The 18,385-nt window shown below is 40.0% G+C and overlaps 1 protein-coding gene across 10 annotated transcripts in view; it reads right to left on the bottom strand.

Annotated features, from left to right (window-relative positions):
- Positions 1-34: 34 nt before the first annotated feature.
- NDE1 (nudE neurodevelopment protein 1) overlaps positions 35-18,385 on the bottom strand; it is a 45,251-nt gene continuing 26,900 nt past the window's right edge. For 9 of the 10 annotated variants that reach the window (XM_074322782.1, XM_019710375.2, XM_019710374.2 and 6 more), the window contains 5 exons: positions 5,536-5,672; positions 4,537-4,716; positions 3,188-3,279; positions 2,076-2,227; positions 35-1,264 (listed from right to left, as the gene is read on the bottom strand). In XM_074322782.1, the coding sequence (XP_074178883.1) occupies positions 1,171-1,264; positions 2,076-2,227; positions 3,188-3,279; positions 4,537-4,716; positions 5,536-5,672 (655 nt within the window). In that variant the 3' untranslated portion in view covers positions 35-1,170. Of the gene's footprint in view, positions 1,381-2,075; positions 2,228-3,187; positions 3,280-4,536; positions 4,717-5,535; positions 5,673-18,385 lie in introns of all 10 variants that reach the window. The other variant, XM_019710377.2, reaches the window with a different exon arrangement.

Genomic DNA, 18,385 nt, shown 5'->3' on the forward strand with positions numbered 1-18,385 from the left:
CGAAGCAGCATTTACTGACCACCACACAAACTAGTTGGAAATTAGTTTCTCTTGATTTTATTGTTCTTTTAAAAAAATAAAAGTACATCTTTGACCAATACAGGTTAGACTGTTTCCAGGGTAACCAACCGGGCACTGATGTTTGATTCTCTGTTGAATGTCAGTAGCACTTGAAAACTTCCATTTTCAAATTGAGGATATTTTGCTGGTCTTTTGGAAAAATAACTTAGTAACGAAAGGAAGGTCGTTAAGGTGCACACATACTCCTGAATTCCTGTGTTCTTTTTATTTGTGACGGAAAGCGTGAGACAGCAGTTCATGACAAGCAGAGATAAGCATTGCACGGTCCATGCTGGGAATCCTGTGTTCATGTCTTCCTTGACAAGGAAGCTTCTAGCAACAATCCTGGTGGTTTAACCTTATTTGGTTATTTCATTACGGCCTTGAATGAAGTCCTGTTCTTAAAAGCTGCATTTCCAAGGCCATTCCACCCCTAGGATCCTCGGGGTCCGGAAGTGGAGGTCACCCCCATGTCAGGGGTGGGATTCAGGATAACTAACAGTCGGGATCGATCAAAAGGGGACACAGATTTTCCTGACCCGGTCCACACAAAATGTCCTCTGAAACTCGAGCGCATCTCTAAGAGCCTCAAGGAGAGGCAGGTTAAAGAGTGTGGGAGGTACACGACACCACAGTTGTGACACAAGGCACGAGTCTATGCTACTCTTTGCGTCTAGACATGATCCCAGTGCACCCATCCTTGCTGTGCCAGAGCCTTGCGAGGCTTTGTTCTGGAAGACGGCTCCAGCAGAGTGGGGTGGGAGTGAGCCTGAGTTGGGCTCTGATCCCACTTGTAAGGTGTCTACGGACAAGGTATCACCTCTCAAGACCAGTCAGGACTTGGTTCAGCTCAAAATGACAAGGTAGCCTCAGCACCCACACCTTAGAGCCCTTTCCAGAGGGTCCGGTTTGTTCCTGTCCGTTCGCAACGCATATTATGAGACATTTCACAGGGTCAACCACCAAGGGTCAGGGGCCTCAGTCATTGGCTAGTGTGACTGCTTGCTCGTATTATTCAGACTAACTTGAAACAAAAAAAGCTCACGTAAAGAGGGGAAGAAAGGTAACAACTCCCGCACAGACATCAGTGGCTTCGCTTCTGTGGGTTTCCTAAAGCAACATCTTGACTACACCCTGGGCTGATGGCAGCGATGGTGAGGACAGATTTGAAGGCGGCTTCCCAAATTCCAGGCGTTTTCCTGACCTTCAGACAGAGTAAATCAAATTAAGCGAACATTACAGCTGTTACAGATTGACTAGCCTCAGGGCCCACAAAGTTATAAGAGTATCAGCAGTCTCAGTGGGTTTCAACTTTCTCGCCTGTGAAATGAAGAAAAGGACACTGGCTGCCTAGCTGTGACAGTCCCAAGGCCACACAAAAAGCCCAGTCGCAGAAGACCCTCTAAAAACACCCCCTTCAAAAGGTCAGGAAGTTATGTGCGTGCTGTGGAAAATAATTCTTCATTTCTGGTCATCTGTCTACTCTGGACCCACCAAACTTATGTGGCTTGGTGTCCAGTAAGACGGCGGCACATATTTTAAAAATTACTGTATTTCCAAGTTGCCTTCATTTTCTTCCCGCAAGAAAATAAATGAAGCCATCAGAGGTCATATATGTGTTTCTAATCCAGTGACTGGCTTTAGGAATCTAGTCTGGCTGGAATTTAGTGCCAGCTTCCTGAAGGTTCTAATGACTTAAACACCCTCCCTCCCCCCCTCCCCCCCTCCCTTCCTCCCTCTTTTGGGGGAAGCAGAGCACTGTCTGAAGCTCATGACCCAAACAAGTGATTTACACAGGATACTCTCTCAGCATAACAAGGAGATGGGGCTACAGAATCAGATAAGAAACCCCAAGCCTCTCCTTGGCCGTTTGCCCAAATAGAAGAGACCACCTAACTCTGTCTCAAGGAACAGGGATGAAGGATCAAGTTCACTGACAATCCTGCAACTTTTCAAGAATGGCTCTCAGTCGGGGGTTAGAGGCTCCCACCTGGAGTGGCAGCAAAGGTACTGACCCTTTATCACCCGGAGGCACACTGGTGCTGCTTGGCCGTCTGTCGCTGCCGTCTCTGTTCTTGCTCCCCCGCCCTGAGGTCGGGCCACTTGTTCGGCTTGGCGACTGCTCATACACGAAGTTCCGGCAGGATGCAAGTTTGGACTCCAGTGCCTGGAGAGAAATGTGCTCTCATCTCTCAAGTTAAAGCCAAGAACTCTCATCTCTCACCGGAGCCTCGATGCAGATAACAAGCTAAAACCACGATCTTCAAGTGTGTTGTGCACTGGGACCCCAAAGCGAGGCCCCAAAAGAATGGAGTGCATTCCATTCTTAGGCCCTCTGGCCTAAGGTATTAATTAGGCTGCTTCCTAGAAAATCACTCACCCTGCCAACCAGCCAACTCTACCTGTGGGAAATATGAAATCAACTTTGGGGATTGTTCACTCTTTTGTTTACCTTGTTAAACATGAAGAGAGAGAGAGAGGTGGGAGATTTGAACACGGACTTGGCCTTGATGTAAACAGACCCCATAAAAACCGAAGGGCACTGAGACCACCCTGGGCTTCTCTATACTCTGTGTGAAGTCGTAAAACAGAGGCCTGTTTATATAACAGAAAATCAAACTACCAAAACCCCCAAGTTAAAACAGAAGAAATGAGTTGCAAACTCCTATCAAGTTGCAGCAATATTATTTCTCAAGCACAGAAGAATCCTGCAATTAATATTAAAAACCCATCAAGTTCCTAACCCTAGGCTAGCCCTTCAAGATTTTCTCTGCAACTCCCTGAGAAATTAAGAGAGAGTGGGCAACTTTTAAATGTTTGTCAGTTTTTTCAAATTAAGAAAATAAAAATCATAGACACCATCTGAATTTTCCAAATTCCAGGAAAAATAGTACCGGAAAGATATACCCAGGGATCAAAGGGGGAACTGAGTCATGGCTCTGGGTGTTTGTCGTAACAATGCCCACAGAAGCTCCAATGAGGCTAAGGGACCTGACAGGCCCCAGAGCTGCCCCTAAAACTCACGGAGTCTGTTAAAGGGGAGAGGAACTGGGAAGGTCATCCCTTGCAAATATCCTCAAGGACAGGCAAGCAGCCACACCGCACCCCAGGGAGGCGCCAGTCTTACCCCCACTTTCCGCAGCAGGTCTCCCACGATGTTGAGGGCTGATATCCGGGCTGCAGGCGTGAGAGGGGTCCCACCCATGGAGTCCTCCAGACCTGGGTGCGCAAAAGGAAGCACAGGGAACACCAATCCATGGTCATAAGTGCACGAACGTGGCTAAATGCGAACCCCCAGGGGTGGGCGAGAAAGCAAATGCGTCCTGTTGCTTCCCTTTGATTCTGGTGCAGCAAGTTAAGTCCATTTGACGACCAACCTTTCACAGCCTTAGACTATGTGAAATATTTATCTTTACGTGTCCTTCTTTTACAACATAATCAACACAAGCCCTCTTGAAATTCTACCAAGTCCATATAGTTAATTCACATGAACAGCATCTGAGCCAACTACTCTACAGAACCTCTCTCCTCAAAGCAGGGCCCCGGGCCCGGCAGCACCATCATTACCTGGGCGCTTGTCAGAAATGCAGGATCGCTGGCCCTGCCCAGACCCCAGGCTGAAGCCGAGGTGCATTTCACCAAGGTGCCCAGCCGAGTTGTGTGCCTGTTCAAGTGTGGACAATATTGCTCTAGACTGGGATTCTGGAAATCTCACCAGTCTCTTCACCCCAGGGGACAAGCTATGGGATAAGACAGTCTATGGAAGTGTAAGCCCTGGAGCCAGGCTACCAGGGCTCGAATTCCAGTTCTGGCTTTCACCAACTGGCTGACAAGCTCCCCAACTCAGGGCCTCAGTCTTCTCATCCATCAAATGGGGACAGCGCCTGCATTACTTGTATCTTGGGCCTGTGGTGACAATTCAGTGAGGTCATATAGCTACGCAAAGTAGTTTATGCAGAGTGATTGGCACGTACTGAGCACGTGATCACTGTCTATTATCATTTGCCATTAAGTAGCCAGATGAGAGTCTCATAGTCAGCAGAGGGGCTAGGGTGAAAACTTTAATCTCTACTTTTCTACCAGGATATACTGTTGGACCCACAAATTGCATTTTAAATTTACTTGATTACTGAAATTTTAAATTTGGGAGAGTTCCTATTCAACCAGAGGATTTCTGGCTCCTGGTGAAGAGTAGAAATGTCTGCGAATGCTGGGCCCACATCTCCTGTGGTCGGAGCAGAGCCCCCTGGAGATGGGGCTTCCATCTTCCAGAGCATCAGACTCACTGCTCCCTAGTGCCTCACACCCAACAGGCTCTCCCCACTTACCCCGACGCTCTGCGCCTGTGAGCACCCCACTCTGCTCCCTGCTGTCCAACCTGGTCCGATTTCTCTCTCACCCGGGACCCACACCAGGTTCTCCCCAGGAAAGCTTTGTGCAGCAAAGAACAGTCCTCCTGACTCCCATGCTCCTTACCACGTCTGAACGTCCCCGGTGTGGTGAAGCTTGAGCCGGGTCCCCGATGAGCCACGGGAGTGCACGGCACGGAGCCAGTGGCCTGCACAGCTGTGTCTGTCCTTTCAGCTTCCACTTTGCTGGGCATCGGGGTCCTGGGTTTCTCCTGCTTTTGCTGCACAGCCAATTCCTGCCGCAAATCTGGGCCAGGAAAAGGATTCAGATTAAGTCCTGGCTTTGGGTGATGGGGCTGAGGGGCAGGGGGGTGGTCAGCAGTAGACACCGGGTCAAGGAAAAGAAGTACCTGGGCGAGAAACTCTAGCTGGCAACGCTGAATGAAGTGAAACCCACAAGACCTTGCCTAGCAGGCTTGTAAAACCACATGATTTTTGCTTTGAGTAAAACCAAAAAGGTTAAAAAAATTTTTTGAAACTATGGTAGTGATACCCTAATGCTTTTATTCTTTCAACAAAATTCCAATGTGGTAAGGTATGTAGAATACTAAGTGAAAATACGCTTTCCCAGTAATAGTTCTATAAAAGGTACATTTATATCTATACCTTGCTCATTTTAACCACCAGTTAACATTCCACACAAAAAAATCTATATAATGTATTTAACCTTGTCCTCACTGATGGGCATGTAGGAACTACCTCAGCGAATGCTGATTCGGTTTCAGGGTTCAAAGCTACATGTATCAGCTGCCATAAGTCCCAAAAATAATGGGCTAGCTAGTGAGACCATCAACAGGAATTGTCTCCCCACAAAACTCTTGCACTCCTTTGGAGCATAAAGCCAGTGGTGGGTGTAAATACCCACAAGGGGTCTTTCCAGGTGGGACATCTGACAGTTCTTAGCATGGGGTGAGGACCAAGGCTAGAGCCTGCCCAGTGTGGTCCCACAGCCTGTGCGCCAAGCAGGGTGCAGATTTTCAGCAAAGGTAACGCCAGGCAATGTTTTCAGTGCAGAGAGGGGACGATGCTGGTGAGGACACACAGAACAAAGCCCCAGCGCTCAGACCTCTGGCTTCATCCTTCAGACGCTGAACAGATTCTAGGAGATTCTCCTTCTCATCGAGCTCACTCTCCAGGAAGGCATTTCTCTCAATGGCTTGATTTAAGCGCTGCTCAAAGTCTTCCAGAGACATGATCGTGGCCCTGGGTAAGAGAAAAGCAAAGTTGTCCAAGAAAGCAATCGGTGACATCATCTGGTGCCTGCCCACCTGGGAGACGAGCAGGGACAGATACATGAGAGCGCGAGTCCCAGCACTGACACTTCCTGACACCACAGACCTGAGCAAGCGCCGTGACCTTCTGGGACCCAGGCTCGTCATCTGCACAATGGGAAGTGTCTTAGGTCGTGAGGTGCACAAGGCTGCCCTGAGGATTGAATGAGGTAATGTCCTCACAGCACCTAGCAGTGAGCCAAGGCCTTCGTGGGACCACAGACAGGGCCCAGCCAACTGCCAACAGCGCCATCTTCTCTTGGAGACGCACTGTGCAAACAGTATTCAACGCAGCCTACTAAAATGTAAACACAATGGTAACAACATGCATTTAAACGCGCAGAAGAGATGATCTTCAATCTCTCAGTTACCGTAAAAAGCTTAAAAATTCAAAATGCCCTGATAACAACCACTTCTCTCAACAGTGTAGACGTGTCACTGGAACGCTGTGGAAAGCACTGTGAAATGCTGTACTAAAGAAGTCTGTGGGACTCTGAGGCCAGAAGAGGCAGCCTGCCCAGACAGCTTCTTCATGCAAAGCGGGGGTAGCATCAGTGCCTGCACATAGGGCTGGGTCGGGCGGGGACAGGCGAGTAACACAGGAAGCACACAGCAGATGTTTCACACAGAAGTGCTCAACAATGGCAGCAATTTTTATTCCTGACCCTGTTTGTGTCCAGAAGACCTTTAACGTCCTGCTAATTGTATCTCATGGTAGTTAGAAGCGTATGTTGGCAGGTGAACCCAGGCGTGGACACCTGGCACGTCCACATAAGACTAGCCAAGTGTCCATGGGTAACTTCACCTCTCTGGGCCTCTGGGCCTTCAGCAACAAAGTGAGGATTGATTAATCCATTTATTCAGCATCTCCTACTGTGTCCAGATTGAGACATTTTAGTGCCTACCCTCAAAAGGTCGTCAGAGGTACATAAGATAAAGTTACCAAAAATGCCTGAAGAAAAACAACAAAGGGCTAATATTTAGAAGTACAACGCTGAAATCAGTTAAAATGGCCCTAAGACTGACTTGTCAAACCACAACAAAAAAGATAAAATACCTAGAAATTCATGTAACAACAAATATGTAAGACTTTATCATACGTAGGGCACAGAAGGCTTGTGGAAATGCAGACATAGGGTGTTTATGAAAAGAAAGACCCAGTATCATAAAGAGATCAATTTTCTGTAGTTTACCTGGTAAGTTTCACACCATCCTAATAAAATTATGAACAGGTTTTAACTGGGGGATGGAGGCACAGGGGACTGAATGGAAAGATCATGTGATAATGAAACAAGATGGCCCAAAATGGAGAACTTGAAAAAAGAAGAGAGTGGGGCACTAGCTCTGCCAATATAAAGAACATACTATTATAAAGCCTCAACCATAAGCAACAGTGGGGATGCAGTATCAAACCATTATAATAACAGATGGACCAGGGGGAACCACGGGTCCAGAAAAACATCCAAATACACGAGAATTTAATTTATCATAAAGGTGGCATCACCAATCATTGAAAAGATGGCTGGTTCAATTCTAGGTTTGGTAACGACTGGGTAGCCACCTGGAAAAAAGTAATGTTGGGTCCATACCTCATACTGCATCCCAAGATAAATTCCAACTGGATCAAAAATTAAATGAACTCAGTATTTGGTCTGAGTCTACGACTGGCTTCTGGAATACCAGAGAACTAAAGACCAACTTGGGAGGCATTTCAGGCATCCCTGGACCTGTGTGGACCAGTGATCACGTGACTGTATAAATCAGCGTCGGTAATAGAGCAGGGCCCTGCACTTAGGCTTATTGTTAATACGTGAATATTTGCTTTCAAATAAACGTAAGCATCCTAGTTGTAACCTGAGTGAAAATAGCTTTAGGTGCCTTTTACACTGAAATTCTATCAATTGACATATAAAAGCATATTTCTTACCATAAGAGTAAAATGCTGAGATACATAATGACTGACTCTTCATCTCACGTAGTGATTGAGAACTCGAAGACAGTTAAATAGGAAAATAGAGGTTCAGTAAACATGAATATTAAAAGACACATTTGTTAGGTAACTGAGAACATTTCCCTTCTGAGCCAATAAATGCTTTAAAAGTCGAAGTATCACCTCACGCCCATCAGAATGGTCACTGTCTATAGAATATAAAATAACAAATGTCGGCGAGGACGCAGGAAAGTTGTAAAATGGTGCAGTCATTATGGAAAATAGTACGGAGGTTCTTTTAAAAATTAAAAATAGAATGACCACACGATCCAGAAATCCTACTTCTGGGTATATATTGAAAAGAACCGAAAGCAGGATCTGAAAGAGGTATTTGTACACTCATGTTCATGCCAGTATTATTCACAAGAGCCAAGAGGTGGAAGAAACCCAAGTGTCCATGAACAAATGAATGGATATAGAAAATGTGGTATGTAAATGCAATGGAATAATTATGAAACCTTTAAAAACGAGGAAATCCTGTCACATGCCACATACAACATGATGGAAACCTCAAGGGCATTACGCTAAGAGACTAAACCAGTCACAAAAGGACAAATACTGTATGATTCCACTCATATGGGATATCTAAAGTGGTCAAAACCCTAAAAACAGAACGAAGGTAATTACCAAGGGCTGGAGGGAACAGAAAAGATGAATTAGTATTTAGTGCGTATACAGTTCCAATGTCGCAAGGTTCAAATGTCCAAAGTTCTGGAGAACTGTTGCACAAAAATGTGGATACATAATACTACTGAATTCTATATTTACAAGTGGTTGAGATTGTTAATTTGATGTGCTTTTTAACACAAAAAAAATTAAAAATAAAAAAGTCCATGTAATAACAACACACAGAAGAGTAAAATTAGATTAAATCAATTTTAATCTTTGTAGAACATCTTGGTATACTAAACAAAATAAACTAAGGAAGGTATTTAATTTTCAGTTACTTTCTATTAGGCCCTAAGCCTTTCAAGGTTATCCTTTATAAGGTTAGCTCCTTCCTTATTAAAAGTGAGTGCTTTAGTTTTACAGAAGTACAGTGTGGAGACCATAATAAGCACACAGCTGATGGTGCCAAGAAATTATTATTCTGCAGCAGACTGTCAAATGTCCCAAGTATAACTTTTAAAATTTTATAATAAAATTGTATTACTATTATTATTTTATTAAAAGTTCAGTATTCCAGAACGTTATTTATTTTATAATGGTGATTTGGGCCTCTACCTCATCTAACATTTTACTATGCAGCATTTGGCTAAATCGTGAACCAATGCATCCTTAGTTTAAAAAAAGAAAAAAAAAGAATAAAGGAAAAACAATCATAAAAATATTACTAGAAGAGAACAGGCTAATTGCTTTATAACCTTGGACTGCAGAAATGCCCTTCTAACTATGACTGACTAATAAATTTAACTACATAGGAATCAAGTAACTTTTGACAGTAACATATACAATACACAAATCTGGAAGACAAATGACAAACTCCAAATATTTTCAATTCCTATCACGAATATATAAAAATCTCCTAGAAACTGGTGAAAAAACAACAATTACTCAATTTAAAAATAGGCAAAAAGAAACAGTATTCACAGAAAAAGAAATAAAACAAGTTCTTAAATATATGAAAAGGAACTCAAGGACACTCATAATTCAGAAATGTACCTCTTTGTCACATACCAGACTGGCAGAACTACAAAGTTTGAAAACCACTCTGTTAGTGAAGCTATCTAAAAATAGAGACTTACATACATAACTACTGGGGATGTTAAACTGGTACAACTATATAGAGACCTGGGCAATAACTATCCAAATCACATATGCACATATCCTTTGACCTAGCAATTTCCCTTCTGGGAACTTATTCTACAGGTATGCATCTGTGCACGCACTGCTTCTCATGCATTATAGCAATGCTTACCTCTGCAAAAGAATGGAAATGAAGCAGATATCCACCCACAGGGGACTGGACAAATAAATTATTATGTATTATACAAAACGAAACCAGCCATACAATAGAATATTATGCACTTAGGGGAAAAAAAAAGAACAGGGAATGCTCTGTGTCCTAATACAGAAAGAGCTCCAAAATTCTATTGTTAAGTGAAAAAGATGTACAACAATGTGTACAGAATGCTCTTTTGTGGAAAAAAAAGGGGGGAATAATACGAATTTCTGTTTTTATTTGCGTGAATTTGCATAAAAAACTCTATCCCTTTGTTATTTATAAACCACATGAATGCACTATCTCTTCACGATAGACTACATTGTTGGTTCCAATTCTTCACCCTCCCTGCACCCACACCCTTGCTGTGGCCTCGCTGTGGGTGGAATATACCTTCCCACCCCTTGACATGTCTTGGCCGTGTGACCTGCTTTGATAAAATGATACATGGGTGGGAATGATGGTATGCCAGTGGCTTGCCAGAAATCAGAATACACTATAAAGCCACAGTAATCAAATCATTATGGTACTGGTATAGTAATTCACAAATTATATACTGGACCAAAATAGAGAATCCAGAATTAGATCCCAGGATATATGAGAGGTTAACATATGACAGGGTTGAGTTTAATTCAGTGGAAAAAAGATGGAGTGTTTAGCCTACCTCAAGAAACAAGAAAAAACTCAAATAAACAATCTAACTTTACACTTAAAGGAATTAGGAAAAGAACAAATGAAGCCCAAAGTTAGAAGAAAAAACATGATAAAGATCAGACCAGAAATAAATGATAGAGAGTAAAAAGACAATAGGAAAGAAATGAAACTACAGCCAGTTCTTTGAAAAGATAATAAAAATTGACAAACCTAGACTAACCAAGAAATAGAGCAAGGTCTCAAATAAACAAAATTAAAAATGAGAGAAGTTACAACTGACAACAGAAATACAAAGGAGCACAAAACATTACTACAAACAATTATATATCAACAAATTGGACAACCTAGAAGAAATGGATAAATTCCTAGAAATATACAATCTTCGAAGACTGAATCATACATAGAAAATCTGAATAGACTTAAGGAGATTGAATCTGCAATCAAAAACCTCCCTAGAAACAAAACTCCTGGACCAGACAGCTTCGCAGGTAAGTTTTACCAAATATTCAAAGAATACCTATCCTTCTTAAACTCTTCAAAAAAAACTGACGAGAAGGCAATGCTTCCGAACTCATTTTATGAGGCCTTGATCTAAAACCAGACAACGATGTCACAATAAAAAATTATAGGTCAATATCCTTAACGAACATAGATGCAACAGTCTTCAAAATACATTAACAAACTGAATTCAACAATACATTAAAAAGGATCATACACCATGTTCAAGTGGGATTATTATAGGGATGCAAGGATAGTTCAACATCCGCAAAGCAATCAACATGATACATCACATAAACAAAATGAAAGATAAAAATCTTATGATCACCTCAATAGATGCAGCGAAAGCATTTGACAACATCCATTTATGATAAAACACAACAATGTGGGTACAGAGAAATATACCTCAACGTAATAAAGCCCATATATGACAAACCCATACTCAACAATGAAAAGCTGAAAGCGTTTTCCTTTAAGATCAGGAACAAGACAAGGATACTCAATTTCGCTACTCTTTTTCAACATAGTATTCGAAGTCCCAGCCACAGCAATTAGGTAACAAATAAAAGGTATCCAAATAGGAAAAGAAGAAGTAAAAATCTCACTGTTTGCAGATGATATGATACTCTACATGAAAAACCCTAAAGATTCCACCAAAAACCTGTTAAACTAATAAATTAATTCAGTAAAGGTGCAGGACACAAAATCAATATACAGAAATCAGTAGCATTTCTATACACTAATAACAATCAGAAAGAGAAATTAACAATCTCATTTACAATTGCATCAGAATGAAGAAAATACCTAGGAATAAATTTAACCAAGGAGGTGAAAAACCTGTACACTAAAAACTATAAGACACTGATGAAAAACTGAAGACACAAATAAATGAAAAGTTTGGATTGAAAGAATATTGTTAAAATGTCCATACTACTGAAAGCACTAATAGAAAAAAATATATGACCCTATCAAAATTCCAATGGCATTTTCCACAGAACTACAACAAATAATTCTAAAATTTGTATGGAAACATCAAAGACCACAAATAGCTAAAGCAATATTGAAAAAAAAAAGAACAAACTGGCAGTATCACACTGTCTGATTTCAAACTATACTATGAAGCTATAGTAATCAAAATAGTATGGTACTGGCATAAAAATAGTCACAGAGATCAATGGACAGAATTAAAACCCCAGAAATAAATCCACACATATGTGGACAATTAACTTATGACAAAGGAGCCAAGAATACACAATGGAGAAAGTACAGTCTCTTCAATAAATGGTGTTGGGAAAACTGGGTAGCCACATGCAAAAGAATGAAACTAGACCACTATCCTACACCATACACAAAAATTAACTCAAAATAAAGACTTGAATGTAAGACCTGAAACCATAAAATTCCTAGAAGAAAATAGATGGTAAGCTCCTCAACATTGGTTTTAGCAATATTTGTGTGGATCTGACTCTAAAGGCAAGGGAAACAAAAGCAAAAATAAACAAATGGGACTACATCGAAGTAAAAAGTTTCTGCACAGTTAAGGAAACCATCAGCAAAATGAAAAGGCAACCTACTGAATGGGAGAATATATATACAAATCATATATCTGACAATTCAAAATATACAGATAACTCATACAACTCCACAACAAAAATCCCGATTAAAAAATGGGCAGGGGATCTGAACATTTTTCCAAAGACATACAGATGGCCAACAGACAAATGAGAAGATGTTCAACATCACTAATTATTAGTGAAATGCAGGTCGAAATTACAATGAGGTATCACCTCACACCTGTTAGAATTGCTAGATCAAAAAGATAACAAACAAGTGTTGGAGAGGCTGTGCAGAAAAGGGAGCCCTCGTGCACTGTTGGTGGGAATGTAAATTGGTGCAGCCACTATGGAAAGCAGTCTGGAGATTCATCCACTGTAGTCATGACCAACCCACACAGCCAGTCAGCCTGAGGGTCAATTCTTCCCACTGACGTGTCAACAGCAACCAAGTCTCAACTACAACAGGAGGGGACACACAACCGACACAAGCAACACCCCTGGAACACCCATTTCAAGGTAACAGGGAGACTGCGCCACTGGGCCCCACAGGACAGCTATTACCTAAGGTCACTCTGCCAAGACTGGGAAAGCAAATCTACCTAATATATAGAAACAAACACAGAGAGTCAGCCAAATAAAGAGACAAAGAAACATGTCCCAAATGAAAGAATAGGGCAAAATCCAGAAAAAGAACTAAACAAAGTGGAGACAAGCAATCTACCAGAGTTCAAATCACTAGTTATAAGGATGCTCAATGAACTCAGGAAAACAACCAATGAACTGAGAACTTCAACAAAGCGATAGGAAACAAAAAAATGAATCAGTCAGAAGTGAAGAATGCAATAACTGAAATGAAGACTACATTAGAAGGAATCACCAGTAGATACGATGAAGTAAGGGAATGAATCAGGGATCTGGAATACAAGGTAGCGGAAAACATCCAATTGGAGCAACAAAAAGACTTTTAAAAAATGAGGATAGTTTAAGGGGCCCCTGGGACAACATCAAGCATACCAACACTCATATCATTGGGGTACCAGAAGGAGAAGAGAGAGAGCAAGGGATTGAAAATCTACTTGAAGAAATGACTGGAAACTTCCCTAGCCTGGTGATGGAAACAGACATACAACCCAGGAAGCATTGAGAGTATCAAACAAGATGAACTCAAAGAGGCCCACACCAAGACACATCATTAAAACGCCAAAGGTTAAAGACAAAGAAAAACTCTTAAAAGTAGCAAGAGAAAGGCAGTTAGTTATGTACTAGGGAGCCCCCATAAGACGTCAGCTGATTTTTCAACAGAAACTTTGCAGGCCAGAAGGGATTGGTAGGAAATACTCAAAATGGTGAAAAGTGAGGACCTACAACCAGCAAGGGTATCATTTAGAATCAAAGAAGAGATACTTTCCCAGACAAGAAAAAGCTAAAGGAGTTCTTCACCAATAAACAATATTACAAGAAATGTTAAAGGGACTTCCTTAACTAGAAAAAATAAAAAATATGAATAAGAAGATACAGGAAAGGACAAAATTTTTATTGACAATGTCAAACAGCAAAATCAGGGGATCAGACAACTATAAAGCTAGTACAAAGGTTATAAGGCAAAAGTAGGAAGATTGTGTGTAATTACAATAAATTAAGGGATACACACACACAAAAGTAAATAAGGACAAAAACAAACATGGAGGAGGTGAGTAAAAATTGTAGTGACTTTAGAATGTGTTAGAACTTAAGCAACCACCAACTTAAAACAGACTGCTACAAACATAGCTTGGTATGTAGAAATCACAAACCAAAAACCTATGAGAGATACACAAGAAATAAAGAGAAAGGAATTCAAACACAACACTAAAGAAAGTTATCAACATACAAGAGAAGAGAACAAGAGAATAAGGAACAGAAAGAACTACAAAGACAATGAGAAAATAAAATGACAATAACTACATCTACCAATAATTATTTTAAATGTAAATGAACTAAATGCTTCAATCAAAAGACAGGCTGGATGAATGGATTAAAAAAACAAAACTCGAGCATATGCTTCCTACAAGAGACTCACTTCAGATCGAAAGACACATACAGATTGAAAATAAAAAGATAGAAAAATATATTTGATGGAAATAAAAGAAGAACTGGAGTAGCAATGCTTATATCAGACAAAATGGACTTTAAAACAGGGCTGTAAAGAGAGACAAAGAAGGGCATTTCATAACAATAAAGGGATCACCCAACAAGAGGATAGAACACTCATAAACATTTCTGTAGTCAATATAGGAGTGCCCAAATATATAAAACAAATATTGACAGACATAAAGGGAGATCAACAGTAATACAGGCATAGTAGGGGACTTTAACACCCTGCTGACATCAATGAGTAGATCATCACGAGAGAAAATTAACAAGGAAACAGTGGTCTTGTTAAATGACACATTAGAGCAGATGGACTTGATATTTTTAATACATTTCACCCACAAGCAGCAGAATATACATTCTTTTCAAGTGCACACATAACATTTTATAGGACAGACCACATATTAGGCCACAAAGCAAGTCTCAATAAATTTAAGAAGACTGAAATCATATCAAGCATCTTCTACGATTACAATGGTATGAAACTAGAAATCAATTACAAGAAGAAAACTGAAAAACACACAAACGTGGAGCATAAATAACATGCTATTAAACAATGAATAGGTTAACAATGAGATCAAGGAAAAAAAAATCTTAAGACAAATGAAAATAAAAACACAATGATCCAAAATCTATGGGATACGACCAACGCAATTCTAAGAGGGAAATGTGTAGCAATACAGGACTACCTCAGTAAACAAGAAAAATCTCAAATAAACAATCTAACCTTACACCTAGAGGAACTCGAAAAAGAATAAACAAAGACCAAATGAGTAGAAGGAAGGAAATAAGAAAGATCACAATGGAAATAAATGAAAGAGTCTAAAAAACACAAAATAGTAAAGATCAGTGAAACCAAGAGCTGGTTCTTTGAAAAGTCTAGCTAAATTGATAAACCTTAGTCTGACTTATCAAGAAAAAAAGACAGGGCCCAAATAAATAAAATCAGAAATGAAAGGGGAGAAGTGACAACAACACAGCAATATAAAGGATTATAAGAAATACTATGAACAATTATATGCCAACAAATTGGACAAACTGGACGAAATGGATAAATTCCTGAAAACATACAATCTTCCAAGACTGAATCAGGAAGAAACGGAAAAACTGAACAGACCAATAACTATTAGCAAAATTGAATCAGTAATCTGCAAAGCTGCCAAAACCTAAAATCCCTGAACCAGATGCTTCACAGGTGAATTTAACCAAACATTCAATGAAAAATTAATACCTATCTTTCTCAAACTACTTCAAAAAAATTGAAGAGGAGGGAAGGCTCCCAACCTCATGTTACAAGGCCAGCATTACCCTGATACCAAAACCTGACAAAGACACTACAAAATAAAATAAAATTATAGGCCAATATCCCTGATAAACATAGGTGCAAAAATCCTCAACAAATAGTAGCCAACTTAATTCAACAATACATTAAAAAGATCATACATCATGATCAAGTGGAGTTTATTCTGAGATGCAAGGTTGGTTCAATATCCATAAATCTATTAATCTGACACACCACATAAACAAAATTAAGGATAAAAATCATATAATCATATTGATAGAGGTGGCAAAGCATTTCACAAATTCCAGCATCCATTTATGATAAAAACTCTCAGCAAAGTGGGGATAGAGGGAACATACCTTAACATAATAAAGGCCATATATGACCAACCCACAGCTAACATAATACTCAATGGTTAAAAACTGACAGATTTTTTTTAAAGCTCAGGAAGAAGGCAAGAATGTCCACTTCCACCACTTTTATTCAACATAGTATTGGAAGTCCTAGCCACAGCAAACAGACAAGAAATAAAAGGCATCCAAGTGAGAAAAGAAGTAAAACTGTCATTATTTGCAGATGACATGATACTATATAGAGAGGACTCTAAAGAATCCACTAAAAACTATTAGAACTAATAAATGAATTCAGTAAAGTAGCAGGATACAAATTAATATTCAGATATCGGTTTCATTTTTATATACCAATAACAAACTATCAGAAACTAATTTACAATTGCATCAAAAATAATAAAATACCTCAGAATAAATTTAACAAAAGAGGTGAAAGATCTATACTCGGAAAACTGTAAGACACTGAAGACACAAATAAATGGAAGGATATTCCATGCTCATGGATGGAAGAATTAACGTTGTTAAAATGTCCATACTACTCAACGCAATCTACAGATCCGGTGGAATCTCTATCAAAATGCCAGTGGCATTTTTCACAGAACTAGAATGAATAATCCTAAAATTTATATGGAACCACAAAAGATCCCTGAATGGCCACAGCATTCTTGAGAAAGAAGAACAAAGTTGGAGGCCTCATGCTACCTGATACCAAACTGTACTATAAGGCTAAAGTAATCAAAACAGCATGGTTCCTTCATAAAAACAGACACAGAGATCAACGGAACAGAATAGAGAGCCCAGAAATAAACCCAAGCCTATATGATCAATTATTCTATGACAAAGGAAGCAAGAATATACAATGGGGTCAAGGCAGTCTCTTTAAAAGGTGTTAGGAAAACTGAACAGATAAATGCAAAAAAAAAAAAAAAATGAAATGGGATTACTTTCTTACACAATATAAAAGAATAAACTCAAAATGGATTAAAGACTTAAATGTGAGACCTGAAGCCATAAAACTTCTGGAAGAAAACATAGCCAGTAAACTGTCTGACATTGCTCTTAGTAATATTTTTTTTGGATATGTGTCCTTGGGCAAGGGAAACAAACAAAAAATAAACAAATGGGACTACACAAAACTAAAAAGTTTTTGCACAGCGAAGGAAACCACCAACAGAACAAAAAGACAAATTACTGAATGGGAGAAGATATTCATCAATGATATAGCCAAGTAGGGGTTAATATCCAAAATATATAAGGAACTCATACAATTTAACACCAAAAAAAGCAAACAATCTAATTATAAAATGGGCAGAGGACCTGAATAGGCATTTCTTCAAAGAGGACAAAGAGATGGCCAACAGACATGAAAATATGCTCAATGTCACTAATTATCAGAGAAATGCAAATGAAAACCACAATGAGATATCACCTCACACCTGTCAAAATGGCCATCATCCACAAATCAACAAACAAGTGTTGGCGAGAATGCAGAGAAAAGGCAACCCAGGTGCACTGTTGGTGGGTTTGCAAATTGGTGCAGCCACTATGGAAAACAGTATAAAGGTTCCTCAAAAAATTAAAAATAGAACTATCTTATGACCCAGCAATCCTACTCCTGGGTATTTATCTGAAGAAATTCAAGACACTAATTCAAAAAGACATATGCATCCATTTGTTCATTGCAGAATTATTTACAACAGCCATGATATGGAAGCCACCTAGGTCCATCAATAGATGACCGGATCACAACGTGGTACCTACATGCAGTGGAATACGACTCAGCTCTAAAGAGAAATGCAAGCCATGAAAAGCCACGGAAGAACTTTAAATGCATGTTACTAAGTGAAAGAAGCCAACACAAAAAGGCTGTATAATGCATAATTCCAACTATATGACATTCTGGAAAAGGTAAAACTGTGGAGACAGTAAAAAGATCAGTTCTTAAGGGGGGTTGAGAGAGGGAAGGATGACGAGGCAGACAGAGCACAGAGGATTTTTAGGGCCGTGAAACTAATCTGTGTGACACTATAATAGTGGGGACATGTCATTGTACATTTGTCCAAACCCATAGAATGAACACCATCAAGAGTGAACCCTGATGGAAACTATGGACTTTGGGTGACAATGACGTGTCAATGTGGGGTCATGGATTGTACCGAATGTACCCCCGTAGCACAGGATGTTGGTGGTGGGAAGGGTGTACATGTGTGGGAACAGGGGATACACAGAAATGCTCTATACTC

This window comes from Rhinolophus sinicus, linkage group LG18, assembly GCF_036562045.2.
Source record: "Rhinolophus sinicus isolate RSC01 linkage group LG18, ASM3656204v1, whole genome shotgun sequence".
In the NCBI taxonomy this organism is placed as follows: Eukaryota; Metazoa; Chordata; class Mammalia; order Chiroptera; family Rhinolophidae; genus Rhinolophus; species Rhinolophus sinicus.